At 44.1% G+C, this 26,944-nt stretch overlaps 1 protein-coding gene across 7 annotated transcripts in view; it reads right to left on the reverse strand.

The window, feature by feature from the left end:
- The window catches only part of TBL1XR1 (TBL1X receptor 1), a 226,475-nt gene that overhangs the window by 113,102 nt on the left and 86,429 nt on the right, over nt 1–26,944 (reverse strand). For 6 of the 7 annotated variants that reach the window (XM_033958026.1, XM_033958028.1, XM_033958029.1 and 3 more), the window contains one exon: nt 324–469. In XM_033958026.1, coding sequence (XP_033813917.1) covers nt 324–469 — 146 coding nt within the window. Of the gene's footprint in view, nt 1–323; nt 470–25,652; nt 25,806–26,944 lie in introns of all 7 variants that reach the window. The other variant, XM_033958031.1, reaches the window with a different exon arrangement.

Consider the following 26,944-nt stretch of genomic DNA (forward strand, 5'->3'; position numbering starts at 1 on the left):
GGTATGCTCCGACTGCCTCTTCCTGTACTAAAGTTGGACCTCACCAATCAGGAGCTGCTTTGACACGCAGCTCCTGATTGGTGAGGTCCAACCTTAGTATAGGAAGAGGCGGTCGGAGCATACCGCAAGTGATTTCCTTTACTCGCCAGCACTCCAGCTGCCCTCTCCTTCTTCCCCTTCACACCGGGACCACGAACCACAGACCGCAAATTTGCATAAAAGAAAAATATTGATAGAGAGAAGGAAAAAGTGAAAGGGATCAGGATCCTAATTTAGTATCTGTATCATTACAAAATGTAACTATACTACTAAAGAACTCTTACCTCATTAATACTGACTTCTGCCTCCACATACTGTAGTCCTTTTTGGATGATGGAAATTAAAGCAGCAGGAGGCACCAAGGCACCGTTTATATTAGACTGACTGATATGGCTCTCTATACCAAAGGTAAATGCAGAATGAGAAAACCCTAAAGACAAAAGGAAGAGTCATTATAATCTAATAAAATACAAGAAAAGACATCTTCAAACTGTTGCCAAGTCTACTTAAACTGTTCATTCTGTTAGCCAACTGATATGCAGATCACTGTGGCACTGGTTCACTACAGATCTTGTGCACTTTTAGCAGAAAGCTGCTCACTTCAATACTATGTTTAAGCTAAGAGTTAGGACATACAGTATAAGCACAGATATGTGTCAACAAAAAAAAGAATGGTATGTCACCCTTTTGCCACAAATCAGATCAGGTCCAATGTAAATTAACTGATGGCCAAAAGATTGGTGCACTGGATATTTTCTTCCACCCCTCTCCTCACCCCAGCCGATCCATCTCCCCACTAATTGCTCCCTTCCTGTTAGGAACAAGTGAAGCACTTAATGAGCCACATATAACCACTCTTGCGATTGAGAATTGCAATCTCATAGCTCTTATTGCAATACTGGTCCCGAAGCTGCGGGAGATGGTATTTCATTAAGCACTTCCGCTACCTATAGGAGGAAGGTTGTGCAGTGGGGAGAGGGATTAGGTTAGGTTAACAGGAAGATGTGCTGTGGGGACAGGGATCAGGCTGAGCATAGATGCTCATTACAAGAGACTTGGGGAGCCTTCCCTGCACAAACCACAAACATTCCCACTTCCCTCTTACTGTTACTGCTTCTTGGGACCAGAAGTAGAAGCAACAAAAGAGCTAAAAAGGCATGGAGTCACTCCCTCTCTGTGTGCTGCTGCTAGTTCTACCAGTCCCACCCCCTTTTAGACTTACTGTTTAGGACAGGGGTATTACACTCAATACATTAAGGGGCCAAAATCCAAAAGCCAGGCTAAGTTGTGGGCTAGACCCCACCCAAGCTCCACCCCAGACCCTGCCCCCATAATAGTACTAATTGTAACACCATTTTTTCCATTCATTTTTCATATATACACACATGCACACACAATATAATCTTATTAACATAAGAATAGGCTTACTGGGTCAGACCAATGGTCCATCAAGCCCAGTAGCCCGTTCTCAGGGTGGCCAATCCAGATCCAGGTACCTGACCAAAACCCAAGAAGTAGCAATATTCCACGCTACCGATACAGGGCAAGCAGTGGCTTCCTCCCATGTCTTTCTCAAAAAACAGACTATGGACTTTTCCTCCAGGAACTTGTCCAACCCTTTCTTAAAATCAGCTACGCTATCCGCTCTTACCACATAACAACACATAATGGTTAACCACAAAATTAAACTACACAAAGCACACACTGTATGATTCCCAACATTCATTCCTACCAGAACACAGATAACCTCTATGCAAATACAGGACCAAAAACTAAAAGTACTAATATATACAAACCAAACCCTAAGATGCAAGACTCTGCATGCAGTACAACCCCAGAGAAGTTTCAAGTCAAGTTTCAAGTCTATTAAAATTTTGATAAAACACTAATCATAAATTCTAAGCGATTTACAATAAAAAAGAAACAAGAGGATTTCTTACTGAACAGTACAAAATACAGACAGCAGATGTAAATTCTCAAAATTAACACAATTCAATCTCTAAATTCAAAATAAAATCATTCCCCTACCTTTGCTATCTTCCTCCCTCCATGCTGTGCCTCAACTAGGTGCCTTCCTCCAGCGGGTGTCTTACTTTCTGGCCGGCTCCCGCCAGGCTGTTTTATGCGGCCCGCGGTGCGATGCCCCAGGTGTTTTCTTCTGGCCGGCTCCCTCCTCCTCACTGTCACAGTGTGCACGAAGCCGGCGCCAGCAGCTCCTCGTGCATCCTGTGCCTGAACCGGAAACCTTCTCTATGATGTCGCAATGTCAGAGGGAATGCTTTTGGATGAGGCGCAGGACGCGCGAGGAGCCTCCGCCGGCTTTGTGCACACTGTGGGCAGTGAGGAGGGAGCCGGCCAGGAGATAACAGTTGTGGCATCGCACCACCGGCCGCATAACACGAAGGCCAGATTCAACCCGCGGGCCTTCAATTTGCCACCTGTGGTTTAGGCGATACAGACCAGCAAAGCCAGTAGCAATATGTAAAGAACAGATAACCCTGCGTTTTTCTTTTCTGTTTCTGATCTGGGGAGGGAAAGCAGCAGTGTGTATGTAGTAGCTGCTGAGAAAAACAACTATGCTGGAAAGGGGGCAGGAAATAGGGAAATACTGGAGATGCAGCATCAAAAATAAACAAGAGCGAGAGAGAGGAGATATTAGATGATGTTAGAGAGAAAAGATAAAGTTAGCAAAAGACTGAGCAATAAGAGGAAGGGGAATAGGAAGGTCAGGTTGAGGGAAAGCTGAAGGTAGATGCATTTAAAAAACAAAGGGGGAGGGGAGGAGAAAGGAACAGAAGACTGGATAGCAAGAATGAACGAAATGTGAATGGACGAGGCAGAAATACAAATTGATCTTTTCCTTTCAGCTTTCTTCCATGTTGGAGATGGATGTAGTGAAAGAAGTGAAGACAATAGGAGAGAGAAAATAACAAATAGAAAAAACAAACTCTGGCAACAGAGTTAAGGGAAGGCAGAGGAAATTATGGATTGGGACCAACACAATTAAAAAAAATTAAATGTCTGGACAACAAAAATAGAAAACAATGTTCTTTTTCTCTAAGTATAAAAATTGTATGGTATAGCCACCTTAGTCCACTCTAAAGGTTAATACAAATAATAATTAAAAAATAAAACAGAAAAAGTAATACATTTTTTATTTTTGACTAATTTGCATAAGTCAAAACCTTCCTCCTCGGGTCAGGATAAAATACAACAGCAGCAATATACTGTTTTGATCTAAGGATTGAGATTAGTCAAAAAATATATTACAATAGCCCAATATGTGTTTGCAGAGTGAGAGAGACTTGGTTTTCTGTTAGCATGAAATGCCTGTGTAAGATTAATCTATACTTACCTACCTTGTTTAGTTTTCCAATATACATATTAATGCTCTAGTGTCCAAAGCAATTTTAATTGTACTGGCTTTTCCCAGGTAGGTCTTTGTCATAAGGCTCCTGGAAATTAATGCTATTAACGCTATAGAAGAATTGCTCTTTAGGTAGTATTTCATATTACTTCAAAATATACCTGGTACTGAATTTAGCTTACAGTCTGTTTTACCTAAGGAAAGGAGAAATTAGATCCTACCTGTTCATTTTCTTTTGCCCTAACAGATCAGTTCAGAACTTGTGGGTTATGCTCATCTGCCAGCAAGTGGAGAGAGAACACAAAATTACGCTCTGCCATAAGAGATACTATGCAGATGTTCCAATTTGGTATTTTGAAAACAAAGCAGTTGAAAATAAAGAATTCACTCATGCCTTCTTCCTCTTTTTGAAGAGCATGAGAAACAATGAAAACTCTAAAGGCAGAGCAAACATCTGTACAAGTAGTCTGTGAATCTGAACAGGAAAGTCTTTAGAACTACAGTTTGCGAGTAACGCGGTTTGCGAGTGTTTTGTAAAATGAGCAAAACACTCTCGCAAATCTTGCCTCACAAACCAAGTTTTGACTCGATATGCGAGCCCCTGCCCCTGAGAACTGGCATCGCCCCCGAGAACCGGCATTGCCCCCCTGCCCGTCCGCCCACACCCTTACCATGATCGGGCAACGGCATGTAGCAACAACCCACAGGATGTGCTGGTATTGAAAGAGCTTGCCGTTGATCTCTGCTGGACCTTGAGCATCTGCGCATGCTCAAGGCCTTCTGGCTCACATGGCAGGTTCTTTTGGCACCGGCACGTCCTGTGGGTTCCTGCTGCGTGCTGGTGCTGGTTTGGGAGGGCAGGCCGGTTCTCGGGGTTGAGGCAGGCAAAGGAGGTGGGATGGAAGTGCGCCAGTGGCCTCAGGAGTCTTTTGGGGATGTGGTGGGGTGGGGTGGAAGCGCGCTAGTGGCCTCGGGGGGTGGGTGGGGGGGATGTGGAACGAATCACCCGCATTTCCATTCACTCCTATGGAGAAAGTTGCTTTGATATACAAGCACTTTGATTTACGAGCATGCTTCTGGAATGAATTATGCTCGCAAACCAAGGTTCCACTGTATATTACAAGAAAAACACTGAGAAACTCATCTACAGGAGCTAAGGAAAGAAAATTAGCAAGACCTAATATTTGCTTCCTTAGCGATTTCGACAGAGCAGTCCAGAAAATGTAGAATGTCTCAAAGCAGCCCACAAGCTGGGCAGGGTTCAGGTATCCCTGTTAGAACAGAAGCTCTAAATGCAGCATCTGCTCTAACTGCAACATCCAGTCCTTAATTTTTGGAGAATGTATGAAAAGAAGACTGTTATTGATCTGCAAATTTCCTCCTTTGGTATTGCTCGGGACTCTACCCAAGGAGGTTGCTACTCCTCTTTTAAATGAGACTTGAATGTTGATGATGGCTGTTTGCCAACAAATAAACAAGGAAATCTCTTTTGGCCACTGAGTAATAATAGCTTTTAAAAAGCAGAAAGACCTTTTCTAGGGCCCATATGTAAAAAGAACAAAAAGATGGTCTGATCTACGAAACTCATTAGTGAACTCAAGATATTTAATATGGACTTGGGGAATTCCAGAAATTTCAAGAAAAAAAACAATTCCACAATCTCCCCAGCAGAAGAAAGGAAGAATTAAGGACAGATTTAAATGAAATGGGGAAAAAAAAACCTTATGAAGAAAAAAAGAAGTGCAAATGGGACACTCTAGCCTCTGAGAAAGCAAGAAAGGGATCTCTACAAGCAATATCCTGAATTTCAGAAATTCACTTTTGCTGAAGCTATAGATCCTTCAAGGTAGCCCTTCTAGGGGTTCAAAAAAGCACAGTTACTTACCATAACAGTTGTTATCCAGGGACAGCAGGCAGCTATTCTCACAAGTGGGTGATGTCATCCGACGGAGCCCCGATGCGGACGCCTCACAAGCAGACTTGTTTGAAGAAACTCGAAGTTTTGAGTCGCCCGCACCGTGCATGTGCGAGTGCCTTCCTGCCCAGCGCAGGGCGCGTCTCTTCAGTTCAGATAGCCAGCAGAGAAGCCAACCCAGGGAGGTGGGTGGGATGTGAGAATAGCTGCATGCTGTCCCTGGATAACAACTGTTATGGTAAGTAACTGTGCTTTATCCCAGGACAAGCAGGCAGGTATTCTCACAAGTGGGTGACCTCCAAGCTAACCAAGGTGGGATGGTGGGAGAGTTGACAACTTAGGAGAATAAATTTTGCAATACTGTTTGGCCAAACTGTCCATCTGGAGAAAATATCCAGACAATAGTGAGAAGTGAAGGTATGAACCGAGGACCAAGTAGCAGCTCTGCAAATTTCCTCAATAGGAGTAGATCTGAGGAAAGCTACAGAAGCTGCCATTGCTCTGACCTTATGGGCTGTGACTTTACTGTGAAGGGTTAATCCAGCCTGGGCATAGCAGAAAGAGATACAAGCCGCCATCCAATTGGAGATGGTACGCTTAGAAATAGGATGTCCCAACTTGTTCGGATCAAAGGAGACAAAAAGTTTGGATCAAAGGAGCAGTTCTGTGTGGTTTGGTGCGTTCCAAATAGAAAGCTAAAGCACATTTACAGTCCAGAGTATGAAGAGCAACTTCTCCAGGATGAGAATGAGGCTTTGGAAAACAACACTGGAAGAACAATGGATTGGTTGAGATGAAATTCTGAGACCACTTTAGGAAGGAATTTCGGACGAGTGCGAAGAACCACCTTGTCATGATGGAACACTGTAAAAGGTGGATCCGCAACCAACACTTGGAGCTCACCGACTCATCGAGCAGAAGTGAGGCCAATGAGAAATACCACTTTCCAAGTGAGATACTTCAGATGAGCCTTGTCCATTGGTTCAAATGGAGGTTTCATCAGCTGAGTAAGAACAATATTGAGGTCCCAAACCACAGGAGGCGGTTTGAGAGGAGGATTGACATTGAAAAGTCCTTTCATTAATCTGGAAAACAACGGAATGAGCAGAGAAGGGTTTCTCTTCAATAGGCTGATGGAAAGCAGCAATTGCACTAAGATGGACTCGTATTGATGTGGACTTGAGGCCAGAATGAGAAAGGTGCAACAGATAGTCCAAAACTGAAGATAAGGAGGAATGTTGAGGCTCCTTATGATGAGAAAAACACCAAGTAGAAAATTTAGTCCATTTTTGGTGATAGCATTGTCTAGTAGTAGGCTTCCTTGAAGCTTCCAAAACATCCCTCACAGATTGAGAAAACTGGAGAGGAGCTATGTTAAGAGGAACCAAGCTGTCAGGTGTAGAGACTGCAGGTTGGGATGAAGCAGAGATCCCTGATGCTGTGTAAGCAGAGAGGGAAAAACTGGTAGAAGGCATGGTTCCCTGCTGCTGAGTTGAAGTAGAAGGGAGTACCAGGGTTGTCTGGGCCACCAAGGAGCAACCAGAATCATGGTGGCATGGTCGGTCTTCAGCTTGACCAGTGTCTTTTGAATTAGAGGAAATGGAGGAAACGCATATAGAAAGAGATTCGTCCAGTCCAGAAGAAAAGCATCTGCCTCGAAGCGATGAAGAGTGTATATCCTGGAGCAGAAATGAGGCAGTTTGTAGTTGTGGGGGGTTGCAAAGAGGTCTATCTGAGGCGTCCCCCCACTGAGAGAAAATGTGATGAAGGGGCGTGGAATGGAGAGTCCATTCATGGGGCTGCAGAAGACGGCTCAAGTTGTCCGCTAAGGCATTGTCCGCCCCCTGAATGTAGAGGAAGGTGTTGTGGCGAATGGCCCAATCCCAAACTTTCAGAGCTTCTTGACAGAGGGAGGCAGATCCCGTGCCTCCCTGTTTGTTGACATAATACATGGCGACCTGATTGTTCGTTCGAATGAGGATTACACGGTCACGAAGAAGATGCTGAAAAGCATTGAGAGCGTTGAAAATCGCCCTGAGTTCCAGCAGATTGATATTATTATTATTATTATTCTTTATTCTTATATACCGCCATACCCAGTGAGTTCTAGGCGGTTTACATCAATTAGCAAATGATCTGCATTGAATAGCAGATTTACAACAAAATTAGAAGTAGGTTTACAAAATTAGAAGCAGATTTACAGCATAATTAGAAGTATTTTTAACAGCAAATTGCAGGCTGAATTACGATAAATTACAGTGATTTGCCGCAGTCAGCCGTGAAATTACAGCGATTCTTAACTGTCTGCAAAGAGGGCAGGTTTACAACAATATTACAGAAATTGCAGGTTTGATCGAGCTAGGTAGGGGAGGTAGAGAGTGGGGGAGGGAGGGACTGTTGAAGGAGGAAGGGGGCAGGGGTGGGGTAAGTGTCATGTGAGGTGAATGGATTATTAAGGGTCGTGTTTGCTGAAAAGGTACGTTTTTAGTAGTTTTCTGAATGATAGGTAAGTGGGGGCCTCGAGTATCATCTGTGCTAGCCATGGGTTCGACTTGGCAGCTTGGAAGGCAAAAGTTCTATCAAGGAATCTTTTGAGAGGACAGTGTTTAGGCGAAGGGAAGGCGAACAATTGAGTTCTCCGTGATGTCCTGTTGCTGCAGTAAAGGTTAAAGTGTGTGTTTATGTAACTTGGGGAGGAGCCGTTAACCGATTTGTAGCAGAAGCATGCAAATTTAAAAAGAATTCTAGATTCAAATGGTAGCCAGTGTAGTTGGTGATAGAAAGGGGTGACATGTTCCCATTTCTTTAGGCCAAAGATGAGGCGCACCGCGGTATTTTGGACTATTTTTAGTCTCCTGGTAGTTTTCTTAGTGGCGTTAAGGTAGATGATGTTGCAGTAGTCGAGGATGCTGAGGATGGAGGATTGTACAAGTAGGCGGAATGCATTGTCATAGAAGTGTTTTTTTATGGTGCGAAGTTTCCAAAGTACCGAGAAGCTTTTCCTAATTATGAGGTCGGTATGGTTATCTAGAGATAAGTTTTTGTCCAGCGTGACTCCCAGAATTTTTATGGTCGGATCAAGGGGGAAGGTCTTTCCTTTTAGTTGAATTGTGGTTTCCTTAATTTTATCTTTGGGGGAGGCTAGGAAAAATTTTGTTTTGTCTGGGTTTAATTTCAGTCTGAATGAAAGCATCCAGAGTTCTATCTGGTTGAGAGTGTTTGAGATGTGGTCGAGTAGTTCTTGTGAAAAGTTGGTTAATGGGATGGTTATTGTGATATCGTCTGCATAAATGAAGAATTTGAGATTTAGGTTGTGTAAGAGTTTACCTAGTGAGGCTAGGTATATGTTGAATAGGATGGGGGATAGGGGGGAGCCCTGTGGGACCCCGCAGGTGTTGTCCCAGCAGTATGAGAAAGAGTTATTCTTGAGTACCTTGTATGATCTATTTTGTAGGAACCCCTGAAACCAATTGAGGACCTGGTCTGAGATGCCTATGTGCGCTAGGCATTCCAGGAGAATGGTGTGGTCGACCAGGTCAAAAGCACTGCTCAGGTCGAGTTGTATGATCAGGGCACTTGAGCCCTGACTGAAGAGTGTGAGGAGGTGGTCGAGAAGGGAGGCTATGATGGTTTCAGTGCTGTGGTCCGCACGAAATCCTGATTGGTTGTCACTTAGAATGTTGAATTTTTCAAGGTATGCGGAAAGTTCCGCTTTTACCAACCCTTCCGCTATTTTGGTAAATAGGGGGATGCTGGCGATCGGCCTATAATTAGATGGGGAATTTGGTGGTTCTTTCTCATTTTTTAAAATTGGGGTGATCATTATTTGACCCTGCTCCGACGGGAAGTTACCTTTGGATAGTAGGTAATTAACCCATGTCATCATTTTTGCTTTAAAATGGGGGGGGGGGGCCGTTCTCATGATTTTTGGTGGGCATGTGTCCAGATGGCAGTAGGAGTGAGTATACTTGTTGTAGTAAGTATTGAAGGTTTGCCAATCGGTTACTGCGAATTGTTTCCAACTAAGGTCGACTTTGGCTCCCGGGTCTGGGTTTGGTGGATTCATGTCTGTGAGGATGGGGAAGAGCTCGAGGGGGTTGGGGCTGGCTGGTAGAGTTGTTCTTATTTTTTGGATCTTGGTATTGAAGAAGTCGGCAAGGGTGTTGGCGGTTAAGGTGGCTTCTTCGTGTAGGTTTGTGTAGGTTTCTATGTTGTATAGATCGTTGACCAATCTGAAGAGGTTATTGCTATTGGTTTTAGGATTACCGATTTTGTGGGAGTAGAATTTTTTTCTTTTTTCACTAGATATGACACTGACGATCCGTAGGGGTCCAATAGCCTTGAGTACGGAGACCATCGAGATGAGCCCCCCAAGCATAAGTTGAAAAATCTGTCGTGAGAACTTTCTGATGAGGGTGTGTGTGAAAAAGTAAGCTCTGGATAGATTGGAAGAGAGCATCCACCAGCGAAGAGACTGTGTCAGAGCAGGAGTGACCTGGATGTGTCGAGTCAGAGGGTCGGAAACCTGCGTCCACTGAGATGCCAGAGTCCACTGAGGTATTCTGAGGTGAAGTCTGACAAAAGGAGTCACATGTACTGTGGAAGCCATGTGACCCAGAAGAACCATCATGTGTCTCACCGAGATGGAAGGGCGAGAGGACACTGCATGACATAGATGGAGAAGAGCTTCCAGACACTGTTGAGGAAGGAATGCTCTGAGTTGGACTGTGTCCAGAACGGCCCCGATGAATTGAAGAGTCTGAGACGGCTGTAGATGGGATTTGGGAAAGTTTGATTTCGAATCCCAGACTTTGCAGGAACCAGATAGTCCGCTACGACGACTCCTTGAGATGTGGAATCTTTGATGAGACAATCGTCGAGGTATGGAAATACCTGAAGACCATGATTCCTGAGCGCTGCGGCCACCACTACCAGACACTTGGTGAAGACTCTGGGTGACGAGGCCAGGCCGAAAGGGAGTACTCTGCACTGAAAATGCAGATTTCCCACCCGGAACCTGAGGTACTGATGGGAGGCCGGATGGATGAGAATGTACGTGTAGGCCTCCTTGAGATGGGATAAAGAGATGCCAGGGTCAACATGCAAAATTTTTCTCTGACTAGGAATTTGTTGAGCACCCTGAGATCCAAAATAGGTCACAGATCGCCCATCTTCTTCGGAACAAGGAAGTACCGGGAGTAAAAACCCTTGTTCTGCTGAGCTAGATGAACTGGCTCGATAGGTCGAAGCTAAAGCAGAGCTTGAGCTTCCTGAAGAAGAAGGGCGGTCTGGGAGGGATTGGAAAGATACTCTCTTGGAGGATGTTCCGGAGGAACTTGATGGAATTGAAGAGAGTATCCCTCCCTGATGATGGAAAGGACCCAGAGGTCGGTAGTAACCGTCATCCATCGGTGGTAAAAATGATGGAGACGACCTCCAATAGGGGGAAGAACGGGAAATGGCAGAACGACTGAGGTTATGCTCCGTTCTAGACAGTCAAAAAGGCTGAGGAGCCTTAGGTACAGCAGGTGGCTGAGGCTTTTGCTGCAGCTGGGGATGCTGCCTCTTGACAGGCTGAGAGTAGAAGGAGCCTGCTTTGGAGGAAAACGCCGCTGATAGATTTGAGGAGGGCGTGTAGGACGAGGAGCCGGCTTCGGCTTCGGTCTGAGAATGGATGCAAAAAGACTTCTCATGGTCCGAGAGTTTCTTGGTGGCTACCTCTATAGACTCATCAAAGAGGTCATTGCCTGCACAAGGAACATTAGCTAGCCGATCCTGCAGATTAGGATCCATGTCGATAGTACGGAGCCAAGCAAGATGTCGCATGGCCACAGAGCAAGTAGTAACTCGAGCAGACAGCTCGAAAGCATCATAGGATGACTGAAGAAGTTGCAGCCGGAGTTGTGACAAGGATGCAAGGACTTCTTGGAACTCAAAGTGCATACGAGAATCCAAATAAGGCATAAACTTTGGAAGAATGGAAAGAAAGAACTCAAAATAGGTGATGAAATGAAAATTATAGTTGAGGACTCTGGAGGTCATCATTGAATTCTGGTAGATGCGATGACCAAATCTGTCCATCGTTTTACCTTCCCTTCCCGGAGGGACAGTAGCATACACATGGGAAGGGTGAGATCTTTTCAAAGAAGATTCAACCAGAAGGGATTAGTGAGACAATTGAGTATTGTCAAACCCCTTATGATGTACTGTTTTGTAGCTAGAGTCCAATTTGCCTGGAACAGCTGGAATGGAATAAGGAGTTTCCAGACAGTGGACAAAGGTTTGATCCAAAAGCTTATGGAGAGTAAGCTTGAGAGATTCAGCCGGAGGTTGAGGGAGATGCATGGTCTCGAGATATTCCTTGGAGAACTTCGAGTCCGTATCTAGTTGAATATCCAAGTTTCTTCAAGCAAGTCTGCTTGTGAGGCGTCCGCATCAAGGCTCCGTCGGATGACGTCACCCACTTGTGAGAATACCTGCCTGCTTGTCCTGGGATAATTTTTATTTTAAATTTCTATAATCTATATTCCACATATCCTTCAATTCTATGTGGACTACAAATTATTCAGGTACTCAAGCATTTTCCCTAACTGTCCCGGTATCTAAAGTACCTGGGGCAATGGGGATTAAGTAACTTGTTCAAGGTCACAAGGAGCAGTGTGGGATTCAAACCCATAACCTCAGGGAGCCGAGCCTGTAGCTCTAACCACTGAACCACACTGCAATTTAAGAACTAGATAATGATTCCATTGTTGGCAAACTAATAAACTAAACTAAACCTTAAGTTCGTATACTGCATCATCTCCATTAAGATAGAGCTCAACACAGTTTATAGGTAATTCAATAAATGAGGGAAGGACATAATAAGAAATTAGAGATTATGAAGAGGATAGCTAGCTTTACATTTTGGAGAAAAGCCAGGTTTTCAGAATAATTGGAATGAGCCTAGGTTCCGGGGCAGGGAGGTTATTCCAAAGCTCAGTGAATTTGAACTAATCATAAGGGACATTGTAAAAGATTAACTCCAGATCATTTATAAAGAAGTTAAATAGTACCGGTCCCAGTACAAACCCCTACAGCACTTCACTGTTTACTTTCCTTCATTGAGAAAAATGACCATTTAACCCTATTCCTAATCCATAACTGAACTTTGCCACCTATCCCATGACTCTTAATTTTCTCAGGAACCTCTCATGAGGAACTTTGTCAAAAGCTTTCTGAAAATCTAGATACACTATATCAACCGGCTCACCTTTATCCACATGTGTGTTCACACTTCCAAAGTCGTCATGCAAGTTGGTAAGGAAAGATCTTTCTGGCTGAACTCATGCTGACTCTGTCTCATTAAATCATGTTTGTCTATGTGCTCCACAATTTTATTTTTTTATAATTATTTCCACCATTTTGCCCGGCACTGAAGTCAGGCTTATTGGTCTGTAATTTCCCAGATCTCCCCTGGAGCCCTTTTAAAAAATTGGCATAACATTGGCTACCCTCCAATCTTCAGGTACTACAGACTATTTTAATAACAGGTTACACATCATTAACAGCAGGTCAGCAATTTCATACTCGAGTTCTTTTAGTACTCTGGGATGTATACCATCCAGTCCAGATGATTTATCTCTTTTTAACTTGTCGATTTGGCTTAGTATATTTTCCAGATTCACTGATATTTCTTTCAGTTCCTCTGCATCATCACCCTTGAAAACCATTTCTGGTTCAGGTAGATTAGAAAGCTGCATGGGAACGGGGACGACGGGAATCCCGCGGGTTCCCCCTTCAGGTCACGGGGATCCCATGGGGACGCCCCCTAGGGTCACCTCCGAGGGTCGCGAGGTTCCTGCGGGGCTGGATGTACTAAGTCATGTGGCTTTTCTCCCTACCTGCTCTGCTTGCAGCACAGAGCCGAACAGAAGTTTTCCCGACGTCAGCGCTGACGTCAGGAAGACTTCCGTTCGGCTCTGTGCTGCAGGCAGGGTAGGTAAGGAGGAGTAGCCTCGCGCCTCAAGTGGCTACCAAGGGAGGGGGGCGGTCCACCCCGCCCCCCCCCCCCCCGGGTGCAGCACAGCCGGCCAGGTCCCCTTACTTTTGTGGCGCTTCCTCGACCGACCAACAACAGCCCTGGTCCGACAAACCTCCCTGCCCTTAACCGCGAATCTAAATTACCTTCTTACAGCAGCTGTAAGAAGGAAATTTGGATTCGCGGTTAAGGGCAGGGAGGTTTGTCAGACCGGGGCTGTTGTCGGTCGGTTGGTCAGGGAAGCGCCACAAAAGTAAGGGGACCTGGCCGGCTGTGCTGCACCCGGGGCGGGAGAGAAGGACGCTGAAAGCACTGGGGAAGACAAAGGGGTGGAGAAGGACGCTGAAAGGCCATGGAGAAGACGGGGGGAAGGACACTGAAAGCATTTGTGGAAGACAGAAGGAGGAGAAGGACGCTGACAGGACATGGGGAAGACGGGGGGGGGAGAAGGACGCTGAAAGGACATGGGGAAGACAAAGAGGGAGAAGGACATTGAAAGGACATGGGGAAGACAAAGAGGGAGAAGGACATTGAAAGGACATGGGGAAGACAAAGAGGGAGAAGGACATTGAAAGGACATGGGGAAGACAGAGGGGGGAGAAGGACGCTGACAGAACATGGGGAAGATGGGGGGGAGAAGGACGCTGAAAGGAAATGGGGAAGAGAGAGTGGGGAGAAGACGCTGGCAGGGAAGAAGACAGAGATGCCAGACTATGGGGGGAGCGGAGGGAAGAAGATGGGTGCCAGACCAATTTGGAAGGGGGGAGAAAGGGAGAGACACAGTAACAGAGCAAATGGAAGATGCAGAAGGAAGAGAGACAGTGGATGGAAGGAACTGAATGAGAACATGAGGAAAGCAGAAACCAGGCAACAAAGGTAGGAAAATAATTCTATTTCTTTTTTTTTCTTTTTTTTTGCTGCAGGATAAAGTAGTATATTAGTTGTGTTGATAAAAATTTATAAACAAAAGAGGCTCTGGTAGAAACCCGTTTACAAAGTATGTATTCTTCCCAATTAATATTTCCAAATTAATAAAGTCTTTTTGCTTATTTGTAAATGGGTTTCTACCAGAGCCTTTAATTCAGTAGCATAATTAAATGAAATAACTATTTCTGAAGTTTATAGGGGCGGGCGGGGACGGAGGGGATTCCTCAAGGGGACGGGTGAGACTTTGGCAGGGACGGGTGGGATTTCTGTCCCCGCGCAACTCTCTAAGGTAGATCTCTTACATCTTCTTCCTTAAAGACCAAAGCTAATAATTCATTTAGTCTCTCCACTATGGCCTTATCCTCCCTGAGTGCCCCTTTTGCTCCTTGATCATCCAACGGTCCCACAAATTCCCTAGCTTCTGATGTACCTAAAAAAATTGATATGAGTTTTTGCCTCTTTTGCAAGTTTCTCTTCATAGTCTTTCTTAGCTGTTTTTTGTCAATGCTTTGCATCTAACTTGCAAGTGCTTGTGTTTCTTCTTTTCTTTATTTGGATCCTGTTTCCATTCTTTAAAGGATGTTTTTATGGCTCTAATAACCTCTTTCACGTACCTTTTAACTACGCTGGCTCTCGTTTCCTCTTCTTTCCACCTTTGCTGATACGTGGAATTCATCGGGTCTGGGCTTCCACGATGGTATTTTTAAATAACACCCATGCCTGGTTTACAGTCCTAACCTTTGCAACTGATCCTTTTAGCCTTTTTTTAACCATTTTTCCTCATTTTATCAAAGTCACTCTTTCAAAAATTAAACCCCTCTACAGTAGATCTCTTTTGTGACGTCACTCATGGTATCAGCTCAAATTTGATCACATTATGATCACTGTTTCCAAGCGGACCCAAAGGTTAACTCCTGTACTATGCCTTGCATTCCACTAACGACCAAATCTAAAATAGCTACCCCTCTTGTCGGTTCCCGGATCAGTTATTCCAAGAAGCAGTCATTTACGACATCCAGGAATTTTACCTGCCTAGCACTCCCCGATGTAACATTTAACCACTCAATGTTGGGGTAATTTAAATCATTAAATATCCAAAACTCATACACTAAAGTAACTTACTATAATGAACCCCCCTGCATTGAGTACAATGATACAAAATATTCAAAAAAGTGCCAATCCACACACATTCACACATCAAAAAAAGGAACAAACAAACAAAAAAAAAAGACATGAAAAAGAAAAGTTTCAGGAGCTAGGGGAGGGCTTAAAACCTTATGTAAAGAATGTAGCTTTCTCAGAAGCACTGCCTACATATGGAAAGGGAGAGGAAAGAGTTTAAAATACAGAGCACTTCAACAGGTGGCTCAAAGCGTGGTGTCATCAAGAAGGCTTTAGGTACATAGAAGGATGATGAAATACATGGAAGGACAAGAAACTATATTGTACTGAACGGTTACATCTCACTACAACAGGAAAACGAATCCTTGCAGAGAAATTTAGACAATATGGGGCTCATAATCAAAACAAAAAACATCTAAAAAGTGGCCTAACAAGAAAAATATTTTACAATCTTGCAGGATTATACAATAAACTAGTCTTTAAGCCCGTTACATTAACGGGTGCTAGAGACTCCTCTTCCTGTATAAAGTTGTTTTTTGGGTTTTTTTTCATTTTAGGCTTCGTTCCCCTCCCTTTCCCCTTCCCATCCCACCTTTCACTTTTTCAACCCCCTTGCATTTCCCTTTGCACGGTCTCCCTCGTGCTGTGATCTTGCTTCATATGCTCCTTCTCCTGTGCGGGCCACTGGAACAGAGAGGACGGGGCGGAGGGGGCTGTCAGCTGGGGCCAACGGAGAGGAGCTAGGCGGCTGGAGGAGGAGTTGCAGCAGCCGCTGCCGATCGCAGCCTCCGTCCCATCTTCGCCTACCTGGATTTGCTTTTTTTTTCTTATAGTTTTCTTCACCGATCCTTTTGTTTCTTGCATTGCATCGGGAAGGTGGAGAGCGGCCTGCAAGGTTCACTACAGCGGCTGGCGAACCTCAGCAGGCCGCTTTGAAGAGGACAGGGAGGGAGGAGTCGCTGGCATACGCGCCTCCAGCTAGTGCAGGCGCCGTGAGGACTGGCACAGAAGCACACCTCACGCTACCAGGACTCACGGATTTTCGACAGCGCATGCGCGCTCTAGGGTTTTATTATTATAGATTCTTGAAGTGTTTTTCTTGTTCTTTACTGTTTGTTTTTCTGTATTTTGTTTATGGAAAATCTAATAAACATTATTGAACTAAAAAGTGGCCTAAATCGGTACATGGACGATCAAAAAGCCAGATAGTCTAAGTATTTAGTTAAAAATACTACAAAATCTAAACTTCGAATTTGTAGTATTTTTAACTATTGTAAACCGCATAGAACTTTACGGTCCTGTGGTATATAAACTTTTATTATTTGTTTATTCTACTTTCAGTGTTTAGGGCCTAGACCAGGGGTGTCCAACCTTTTGGCTTCACTGGGCTGCATTGGCCGAAAAAAATGTTTCTGGGGCCGCACAAACGTGCAAACGCTGCAGCAAGACACAGGAGGGAGCCGGCAAGATAGTAAAAACCCAGAGGCATCAGAGGAAAACACTGCATCGCCCTCGACCGGGGCAGCACAAAATACTTCACGGGGCCGCATTCGGTCCTCGGGCCACAGGTTGGACACCTCTGGCCTAGACCAAAAGGGGACTTAGAGTGTTTTTTTTAAATTATGCCCCTCCACGTTTCTAGGTGTTTAAACTAGAAGGTGGGGTGGCATATGTATGAAGGACAATTACAGAGTCAAGTTAATACAGATATTGGGTAACTTTGCCAAAAAATTACAAACAATACTCAAACACTTACAAAAGTTTAAACAGAGTGGCCACCTAAAAGCTGAACACATCCAAATGTTAAATAAATGAGCCTCAGAAATGAGAGCAGGACTGCAAAGTCACTGCTAACAAAAGAAAGCAAGGCTATAAAGTCATTGCCAGTCCATCGAGCCATAACAAGCTTCAAAAGAGTTAAATCACAGGCTCCTTTATCTGGCAGGGGGAGATGCAGTAAAAAACTCAAAGGAACTAATCCTATTGAGAAAAACCTGCACCAGCCAGTCAAACAAACAGAAGTTCAGGTGACACATACTGAAAAAACTGAAGTGAACAGTCAAGCAAAAAGGCTCAAGTACTTGGCTCAAACAGGAGAAATCACGTCCACACACTGGGATCCAAACGGGCTTCCAGACCACAAAATCCCAAGCAAAATTTGTAATCCAACTTATAGCTAGGGAGCCACTTGGTATATACTTCCCTCAAAAAATCTCTCTCTCAACAAGAGCCTTGTTTCGCTAAAAAGCGCTGCCTCAGGAGAAAAAGAATGATATTCAAACAGCAAACAAACAGAAGGTTCAGCTACTACAACCAAAGCTCAAGTGAGGCACGTGACTTTAAACGTTCTAAACAGCTGTTCTAATCAGAACCCACATCATCAAAGACATCAGTACAGGAGCAGGGCTTGCAGCAAAAGTTTGTTAAAAAAGGCTTGCCATTCAACAGTGGTATTCAGTCCCAAGGACTCAGTAGACTGTAGCTTAAAAATCCAGAATTGTTTACGTTGTTTAAGCAGCTTATTAACCCCCCCTTACCCTTTTACACTGCTCAACAGCTATGAATTTCAAATCAGAAAATTTATGACCGAAAGAGAGACAGTGTTGTACCATAGGCGCTTCTAATTTCTTCGTATTGATACATGCTCTGTGTTCAATCACGCAATTTTTTAAAACATGTGAAGTTTGCCCCACATAAATGCGATCACAAGGCGGATGTCTGGTGTCTCCCAAGCGTGAATGCTTAGGGGGACATAAACCCTGCAATCACTGTTCGGTAAGTGGAGTAATGGAAGAATGTCAAGATGTTTTAGTGGGATCGTATTCATTTTGAAATGGTTCGCCAACAAAATACTTCTTGTGAATCAGTAGGTTTGATCTACACTGCAAGATGTCCATGTGATCCCATTTATGTGGAGCAAACTTCATACATTTTAAAAACTCGCGTGATTGAACACAGATTATGTATCAATACGAAGCAAAGAATTCATTCAGTCTCTCCGCTATGGCCTTATCCTCCCTGAGTGCACCTTTTGCTCCTTGATCATCCAACGGTCTCACAGTTTCCCTCACTGGTTTTTCTGCTTTTGATGTACCTAAAAAAATTGTTGTGTGTTTTTGTCTCTTTGGCAAGTTTCTCTTCATATTCTTTCTTAGTTTTCTTTATCAAAGCATGGTGTGGAAATTTACTAATCTGCTTCATAAATGACCACTATGAAGGACGAATGGAGTAACTACTAAGGCTGCCACCCCTGTTATTTCATGCACTGGAGCACTATTGTTCAGTGGCAGGCCAGCCTGAACATGGCAGAATGATATATTTTTAGTAGTATTCTTTTTTGGCTTGTTGTATAGCGGATTTGTATTGAGTGGCCTTTTCTTTATATTGAAGGAGGGAGTCGTTTGACCGAATTTGACGCCATTTAATCCCTACAGACTAGGAACTTTGGTAACCAAGAGGTCAATCTCTCCATAGCGGGCTTCATATAACTACAGCTCACAACTCTTCAGCACTCTTCAGTATAGTTCGATCTCTATCTCATTCAAATAAGAAACCTCCTCCTCTATCTAAACAACCACCTGCTTCAGAACTTGCACACTTCTTCGACAAGAAAATTAAGGAAATTAGATCAAACCTAGGACAACCCACACCTACACTACCCCAAGATCCTGTTGACCAGACAATTCTTCTATCTTTCAGTACTTTTTCTAATTTTAGACCCCCATCTTTAACAAACCTTTTCAAAGTCTTCCAATCAATAAATGCTCCCAACAATCCAATAGAAAGCATCCTCCCTTCAATTCTTAACAAATTATTTTCTATTTTTGGTCCATTCTTATTGGAGATGGTAACTAAACGTCTCACTGTTAATCTTGTTCCTAAAGCTTGGATTCAAACTTTTGATTGAGAAACCTATCTACTAGAAAAAATATTAGCAAAGTAAGAACCTAATTTTTTTTATTTATTCAGTTTTCTATACTGCTCTCCCAAGGGAGCTCAGAACGGTTTACATGAATTTATTCAAGTACTCAAGCATTTTTTCCGTCTGTCCTGGTGAGCTCACAATCTAATGCACCTAGGGCAATGGGGAGATTTTCTAGTCAATAAGTGTCTCATTCTGGACAGACAGGGTGTACAAAAGCAATCCAAGAAATCTAAGGTGGGACTACCTTGCCAGCCCGTAACACTAAGGATCCAAAGATGGAATCCACCCTTGTCGCTACATCCACTCTGTAACACTTGGGAAAATGTATGTAGAGTGGATCAAATCGCTGCCCTACAAATCTCCTCGGGGGACATCACCTGAACTTCTGCTCACAAAGAAGCCACACTTCTAGTTGAATACACCCTTACAGAGACTGGTGCTATTTTCCACAGGCAATATATGTGGATGAAATGGCCCTCTGGATCCATCTGGAGATTGTGGCCTTGGAGGCCAGAGCATCACGTCTAGCCTGAATGGTCAGATATCTTGAGGTTACCAACAAGTTCAGGCTATCGGAGAAGCACTCTTCTGACATCCAACTTTTTCAGAATCCAGTCTCTTAGAACCTGTGGACTGGAACGCCCACAATCTGACTTCTTGATTGACATGGAAAGTCAAAATAATCTTCACCAAAAAGGATGGAATACTGCGCAAAGAAACTCCAACCTCTGAATTTGAGGAAAGGCTCTATGCAAATAAGAGGCTGTAGCTCTGAAACTCTTCTCACTGAGGCAATGGCCACAAGAAAGACTGCCTTGAGTGTCAGATATATCAAGGATGCTTCCTTCAGTGGCTCATATGGAGCCTGTTAAGGCTTTGCAAAACCACAGTAAAGTTCCTTGAAGGGAATGGGGTTTTTTTTACCAGGGGCCTGACAAAGTGCCCCATTTAGGAATCTGGATATGTCCGGATGAGACATCAACCAAGTCTTTCAGCCTCAAGTCCTGAAACAAAAGAATCCCACCAACTGGACTCTTCAGGGAAGCCACTGTAAACCCCTTGTCAAGGCCAGCCTAGAGGAAGGTTAACACCACAGAGATCAGAGCAGAGAAAGGCTCCTCCTTTTCCTTAATGCCCCAGTACTGGAAAGTTTCCCATGCCTTAGCATAAGCTGAGATCATCATAGGTTTTTTGGATCTGAACAGAGTAGCAATGACTACCTACAAGTATCTCTTGTGCGCTAATGCCGCACCCTCAAGAGCCATGCCAAAGCGATCTGGATCTTCAATGACCACTGTTCCTGAGAAAGAAAGTCCAGCTGTACTCATAGCGTGAGATTTGTGCCTGTCTGAAGGCACACTAGGTCTGCATACTATGGTCTGTGTGGCCAATCTGGAGCCATGAGAATGACTCCTTCCCAATGAATTGTAATCCTGTGGAAAATAGTCTATCATGGGCCACAGAGGAAACACATACAAGATCTCACTCTTCAGTCACAGCTGGACCAAAGCATCCAGTTTTGTGCTTCTGGGCTAGAATCTTTGACTGAAGAATATGTCCACCTTTTTGCTGTCACCATCAGATCGAACGTTGGGTGACCCCCAGCGATGAACAATGGTTTGTAAGTCAACATTTATTGTCTTATCAGGCGGCTTTATGGGTTAAGGATTTGGACCGATTGATCATGATTTCCAGTACTTATTTGGAATTTAGGGGACATCTAAAATCCTATTTGTCTGTCAAATATTTGGGTAACTGATTTCCTTTATTGAATTGTATATTTTTTCCACTTTTGTAAACCGCATAGAGCTTCACGGTCCTGTGGTATATAAGCTGATTGTTATGTTATGTAAGGCTGCTGAAGACAGCTACAGAATGACAGGGGACAAATTTTTCCCTGTCTCTGCGAGAACTCAATTTTCTCTTCTCGGCAAGTTATTTTCCTGTCCCTGCCCCATTCCTGCAAGCTTTGTCCTCATCTGCACAAGCCTCAAACACTTTAAAATCATAAGTGTTCGAGGCTTGTGCGGTTAAGGCAGAGCTTACAGGAATGGGGCAGGGACAGCGACAAAACTCATAGGGGACAGGGAAATTGAGATCCTGTAGGGACGGGGAAAAATTTGTCCCTGTATCATTCTCTATAGACGACAACGTCCACTTGCTCGGCTCCAGTGTCTTGTCTGCTGAGGAAATCGGCTTATACATTTGTCCACCTCCCACTACGTGTGCCACTGAGAGAGCCTGAAGATGAAGCTCTGCCCACCTGAACAGTGAGCTAGCTTCCTTGGTGATTGACATATGCCTCTGCTATAGCATTGTCCAAGATTACTCGAACCACTTGTCACTTCAACGCCAGTCGAATGGCTCAAATTTCTGATCCGTTGACTGACCACTTCCTTTGGAAGACCGACCAACAGACCTGAACCATTACCGTGAGCCCCCCAGCCGAACAGGCTGGCATCTCTTTTCATAATTACCCATGAGGCTATTTGAAGAGAGATGCCCCTTAATAAAGCATATGGGCGGAGCCACCAGCCCATACTGGCCCAGCTTCTGAAGTCCACAGCAGAAACATATGCAGGGAGTCCAACTGAGGTGACCACCGTGATAGCAATGCATTCTAGATGTGAGCCTTCACCCAGGGGACCATGTCTATCATGGCTGCCATGGAGCCTAGGCACTGGAGATTGTGCCACGTGAACAGAACTGGTTTGACCAGCAAGCTTGTTATCTGAGTGCAAAGCTTCTGTCTGCATGCCTCTGGAAGATAGACATGAGCTTCTGTCCAGGGATTGGGATGGAACCAGTTGGCTCTTTGGAAATTCACTATCCAGCTCAGGCTCTGCAGGACCTGGACTATGTGAGCCACTGCTTGTTCTTCTAGGAACGATTGTCCAGGTATAGATGAACCTGCAAGCCCATCTTGCACAGATAGGTGGCTACCACCACTAACACAACTTGGTGAGCTGTCCCCAGCCCAAAGGAAAGGACTGAGAACTGGTAATGGCTTTCCAGGACATTAAATCTCAGAAACTTTCTGTGGTCTGAGAATATGCAGGTAGGTCTCAGTCAAATCTAGAGAAGTAAAAAATTCCCCTGGTGCTACCGTCACTATGACTGATCATACTGTGTCTATGCAAAAGCATAGAACTTTCAGCGCTGCATTGACATGATCCAGATTCAGAATGGGTCTCCAATCATCTGAGCCTTTTAAGTATATGAAGTACCTGAACGAACCCGAATCTTCAGGCAGCACAGACTCCATGGCCTGAATATCTAACAGCTTCTGAACTGTAGCCACAGCCTTATTTGCTTGTTCTGGTCACCCAGCCGGGGAATCCACAAACCAGTACAACAAGGGCTGAGTGAATTCAAGCTTGTAACCACTCTGAATGATCTCCAGTACCCAACGGTCTGACAAATTCTGTACCCAGGCCTCCACATAGTCCAAGAGTAGTCTCCCTATCTTTAGGAGAACTGCTCCGGACCTGGCATCACTGCGCTGAAGTGGGATGAGAGGTTGGAGGCCTGGTTCTGCCTAGGACTGAAGGATCTCTGAGAGGAGGCTCCTTCTAAGAACTGCTGAAAGCACCTGCAGCCACAAAAATTAGACTGCCTGGAGCCTCTAGAGAGACTCGCGGTCTGCTGTCGGGTAGAGATTTCGGCCGATGATCTACCACACTGGTCATGAGATCATCCAGTCCCTTTCCAAATATTTGTCCCTTGAAAGGAAGTCTGCTGAGGGTAGCCTTAGAAGTGGAATCTCCCGAACATTGCCTGATTTGGAGCATTCTGTGGGCCAAGATTGAAACTTTGCTCATGACTTTGATGTCGTGCTATGTAATCCACTCCAGCTAATAGAAGCTGGGGTAAAGGCTCACCCTCTGCCAGCTCAAGACTTCACAACCTGGTACAACAGGTGCATGTTGCAAAGGAAGCTGCTTTGATTCCCAAGGCCAGCTCTTCAAATTGTCTTTGAAGAAATCACATCCACTCTGCAATCCTGCATATCCTTTAATACCATGCCTCTCTCATTTGGTAGGGACAAGCACTTGGTTTCCTGCATTGGGGTGACTGAATAGCTGACACTCCTGTGTCACAGGATACGGCAGAGCTATTGTCTTGGCTACTTTAAGGGACCCTTCAGGAATATCACAGTGCACTGTGATCAATACACTGATATCAAGATGTCAAGAAAACGAAGACTGGGTTCTCACTCTGTTCAATTTAGAGCAGAGAGTCCCTGCTGAGTCCCAAGTATAACTCCTGCAGAGAATCAGCAATAAGCTGTAACAGAGCCAAGAGTCTGAACAATCAGTGGACCGTGGGGGTCATCCCTTTGATTGAGGGCCACCACTGTATCTAGCGCACATGCACCTGCCTACGACCCTGCATTTCCCGACAGAGGGAGCTTGCTCTGTGACAGTAAGGGCACAAAAATAGACCCTTCATCAGAAAGGCCCACCAGATCCTGGTTGATTTCTTAAACTGAGGTAGACGCACCCTTGGAGCCCCTGCCCCCTTGTGTGCCTCCTGGTGTGCTGCCAGATGTCCCTTGAGGATTTTGGCCATCCAGAAAGGCTTTCCACATTAGATTGACAAACTCCAGAGAAAATGCCATGTTAGGCAGCGGGGAGTCTCCTTTAGATGACCCCAGCTTGCATCTCTTGGGCTCCACGGCCTCCACCATTTAGGACTATCACTATTGCGGGGCTCTGGAAGAGATTTACTTCCAACCAACAGACCCACTGACCATTCCTCAGCCCTAGAAAGCAAAGGGGAGGCTAAGTCAACCACTCACATCCCAACAACCCCTTCATGTGCTGAATGGAATGTGGCACTAAGGCACTCTTCAGGCACCTATCCAGCGTAAACCTGCCATGAATTAGGGGGATAAAAGAGCTTGAAGACTCCGTCTCTGCCAAGTTTGAGGCAAAACGAGATTAAAAGCTTCTGGAGAACTTAAAAAGTTCAGGAAACTCAAGATGACCATCATAGCAGCGTTTTGGTGCCAAAAAAATGACACAAAAATGCTTTAACCAAAATTAAAATCCAGCGATTTTAGGATTTTGGAGGTGGGAAAACCTAAGGGAAGGGGCAGAAACCTTTGAAAAAAAAAATTTAAAAAAAAAAGGTTTTAAAGATTAACCCCCACCTCCCTCTCTGATTTTCCTTATAGGGTACAACAGCCTTACTCACTGTGACCTGTGTTGGAAATGTGCTGCAGTGTGCCTCAGCTCCATAGGTAGCTGGATCTGAGAGAAGAAATCACTGCCTCAAACGGACCATTCCACCAGCATTATTTTTCAAGCTGCCAGTCTGACCGGTGTCTGTCAGCCTCGAATCCCCAAAGACCCACAGACACAAAAGGAGGGAGGTAAAAAGCAGTTGGCACCCTGTGGGACCCCACAGAGCCCCCTACGGATGCCTGACAGCATGCGCTCAAGCCCCTGTAATGCAGCAGGTGAGCAATGCTACAAGGGGAATGGACCCTGAGCTCTAAAAGGTTTCTCCAGGCTGGCCAATAGGTATCACCAAAGGGATTGCCCTGTCAGCTGGAGACCTCAGTCTGCTTCTCCTCCACGCAGGCAGAGCTGGACCCCTGATAGGAGAACTCTGAGCACCAAAATCAGTCAAAATACTTTCAAAAAGACTGAAAAGACAAAAAAAAAATATAAAGAAACAGAGCATTTCAGAAGCTAAAGGGGGCAGTAGAGGCCTCTAGTGAAGGAAGGATTCAAAAGCTAGAGTGGATTCCTTCTGCATGGCTCACGAGGACTCGGATATTACCCATCTGGACAGGAAGAATTTGTTCAAATACATTTTGTTTTAGTGAACTTTTCAAAGTTTAGAGAGATTAAGCAGTGAGGGATAAATATATAATCCTCACATACTGACAGCTAATGGATTTAGCTGTATCCTTCTGGCTTTGTCTATTCTGACCCCGTTTATACCTGTGACACTATGAGATATGGGAAGGAGAATGGGTTTCGGAAAGGCAGGGGAGATGCTGAAGCACAGCTAGAGAGAGCAAGAGCGAGCAATGTGGGACCCAGCCTTGACTTATAAACAAGTCACAGCATTTTTGGCCACTTTTAGTCCTAAAACTGCCCTCAGCTTATAGACGAGTATATAAGGTACTTGCTGGCAGTAAGACAGTTCACTCCATTTCAAAATCTTTCAAAAACACAGCCACCTACAGGGTGGGAGCTGAATATGACACCTAAGATTTGGAAAGCCTTTGTGGAATTTAATTTTTACTTTTCTTAAAAATCAGGGTGGCTTTTACAATTAAAAAAAAAATAAAATCTGTGCGTGATTATTTAAGGGGCCTAACCTTTTATGCCAGCGCCGCTTGAGATTACCAATCATAGTTTCATACCATCCTAAATGAGGTGATTTGGATCCTGCTCACTTGACAAAGTATCCAAGTTCCCAAATGTGGCCTGTTGCTTTCATCTGGCAACTGCATTTATTATCCAAATTTATACTGCAATAAAAAGCCACATAGGAGAAGGCAGTATATAAAAGTGTTAAATAAACAAACATGCGTGCATTTTTCTAAACAATTCCTTGAAAACAGATTTTGTTCTTATGGTTCATGAATATGGGAAATAAGACATGAAAAACTGCAAGCGACCCTGAATATAATCAATAATAAAAGAAAAACAAAGAGATGGGGGCAAGCCAATGGACCATTTTAATTTTTATACTTAAGATACCTTTAGTTGATAGGTAAGCAATAAACCAACCTCAGGAGCCGATGCAGAAAACCGTACATTAGACAGACGAGTGCAGCATCTCTAAATTGAGCTCAGTAAGAAAGAGTGGGAATGTTATTCTGTGGTTAAGTAACAGCCAACTTTCTCGCACACTTTTGTGATGCTAATATTTATGCAGAGAACACTGCATTAAATTTTTTTCCTGCTTGAACCAATAACTGTCACCTCTTATTCTGTCTTGAAACTTGGGAATACTGTTATGCTTGCAACAAAAAGAGGAAAAAAAATGTCAAGTCCCCAAAACTGCTATTAAATCCTCTCAATCAAACCTTCTATGCCTCTTCAGACTTAACATTCAAGTTTTAGCTTTAAAACAATGTTGCTCAAACTTCTTGCAGCTACAGCAATGTCTACAACATTGTCAAGGCACATCATGATTATGAGCTTACATAGCATCCACCCAGGTTGTGACCCCAGACATGGCACGGGTGATCTCATTTAATAAGCACTGCCTTAAAGTCTTCTGTATATTTATTTTCATTGGAGTTGAATAGTTAATAGCTTTGTTACTATTCACTTTAATATGCTGTGCGCAAATATTCTAAGCACAGATTCTTTGAAGTGATATATTCTGCAAAAAACACATCTCTGTATCTTGCAGCCATAAAATTGCACCCACACTATCTTTCTGCATCGGCCCCTCAGTCATTACCAATTCACATGACATGCTGTTAACAATGATAATATTTAGGTTTCCAACCAATTCCTATCCAAAGGGTCTAGGCTAGCCACTTTTACCATAGATATAAGAAAAATCTTTACCTCATGCCTAAATATTAATTTCCATGCATACATAAAAGGGGTAATTCTAAAAAGAGCCACCTGGTTTAAAGCAGCAAAAACATGC

The sequence above is a fragment of the Geotrypetes seraphini genome, chromosome 9 (assembly GCF_902459505.1).
Source record: "Geotrypetes seraphini chromosome 9, aGeoSer1.1, whole genome shotgun sequence".
Lineage (NCBI taxonomy): Eukaryota > Metazoa > Chordata > Amphibia > Gymnophiona > Dermophiidae > Geotrypetes > Geotrypetes seraphini.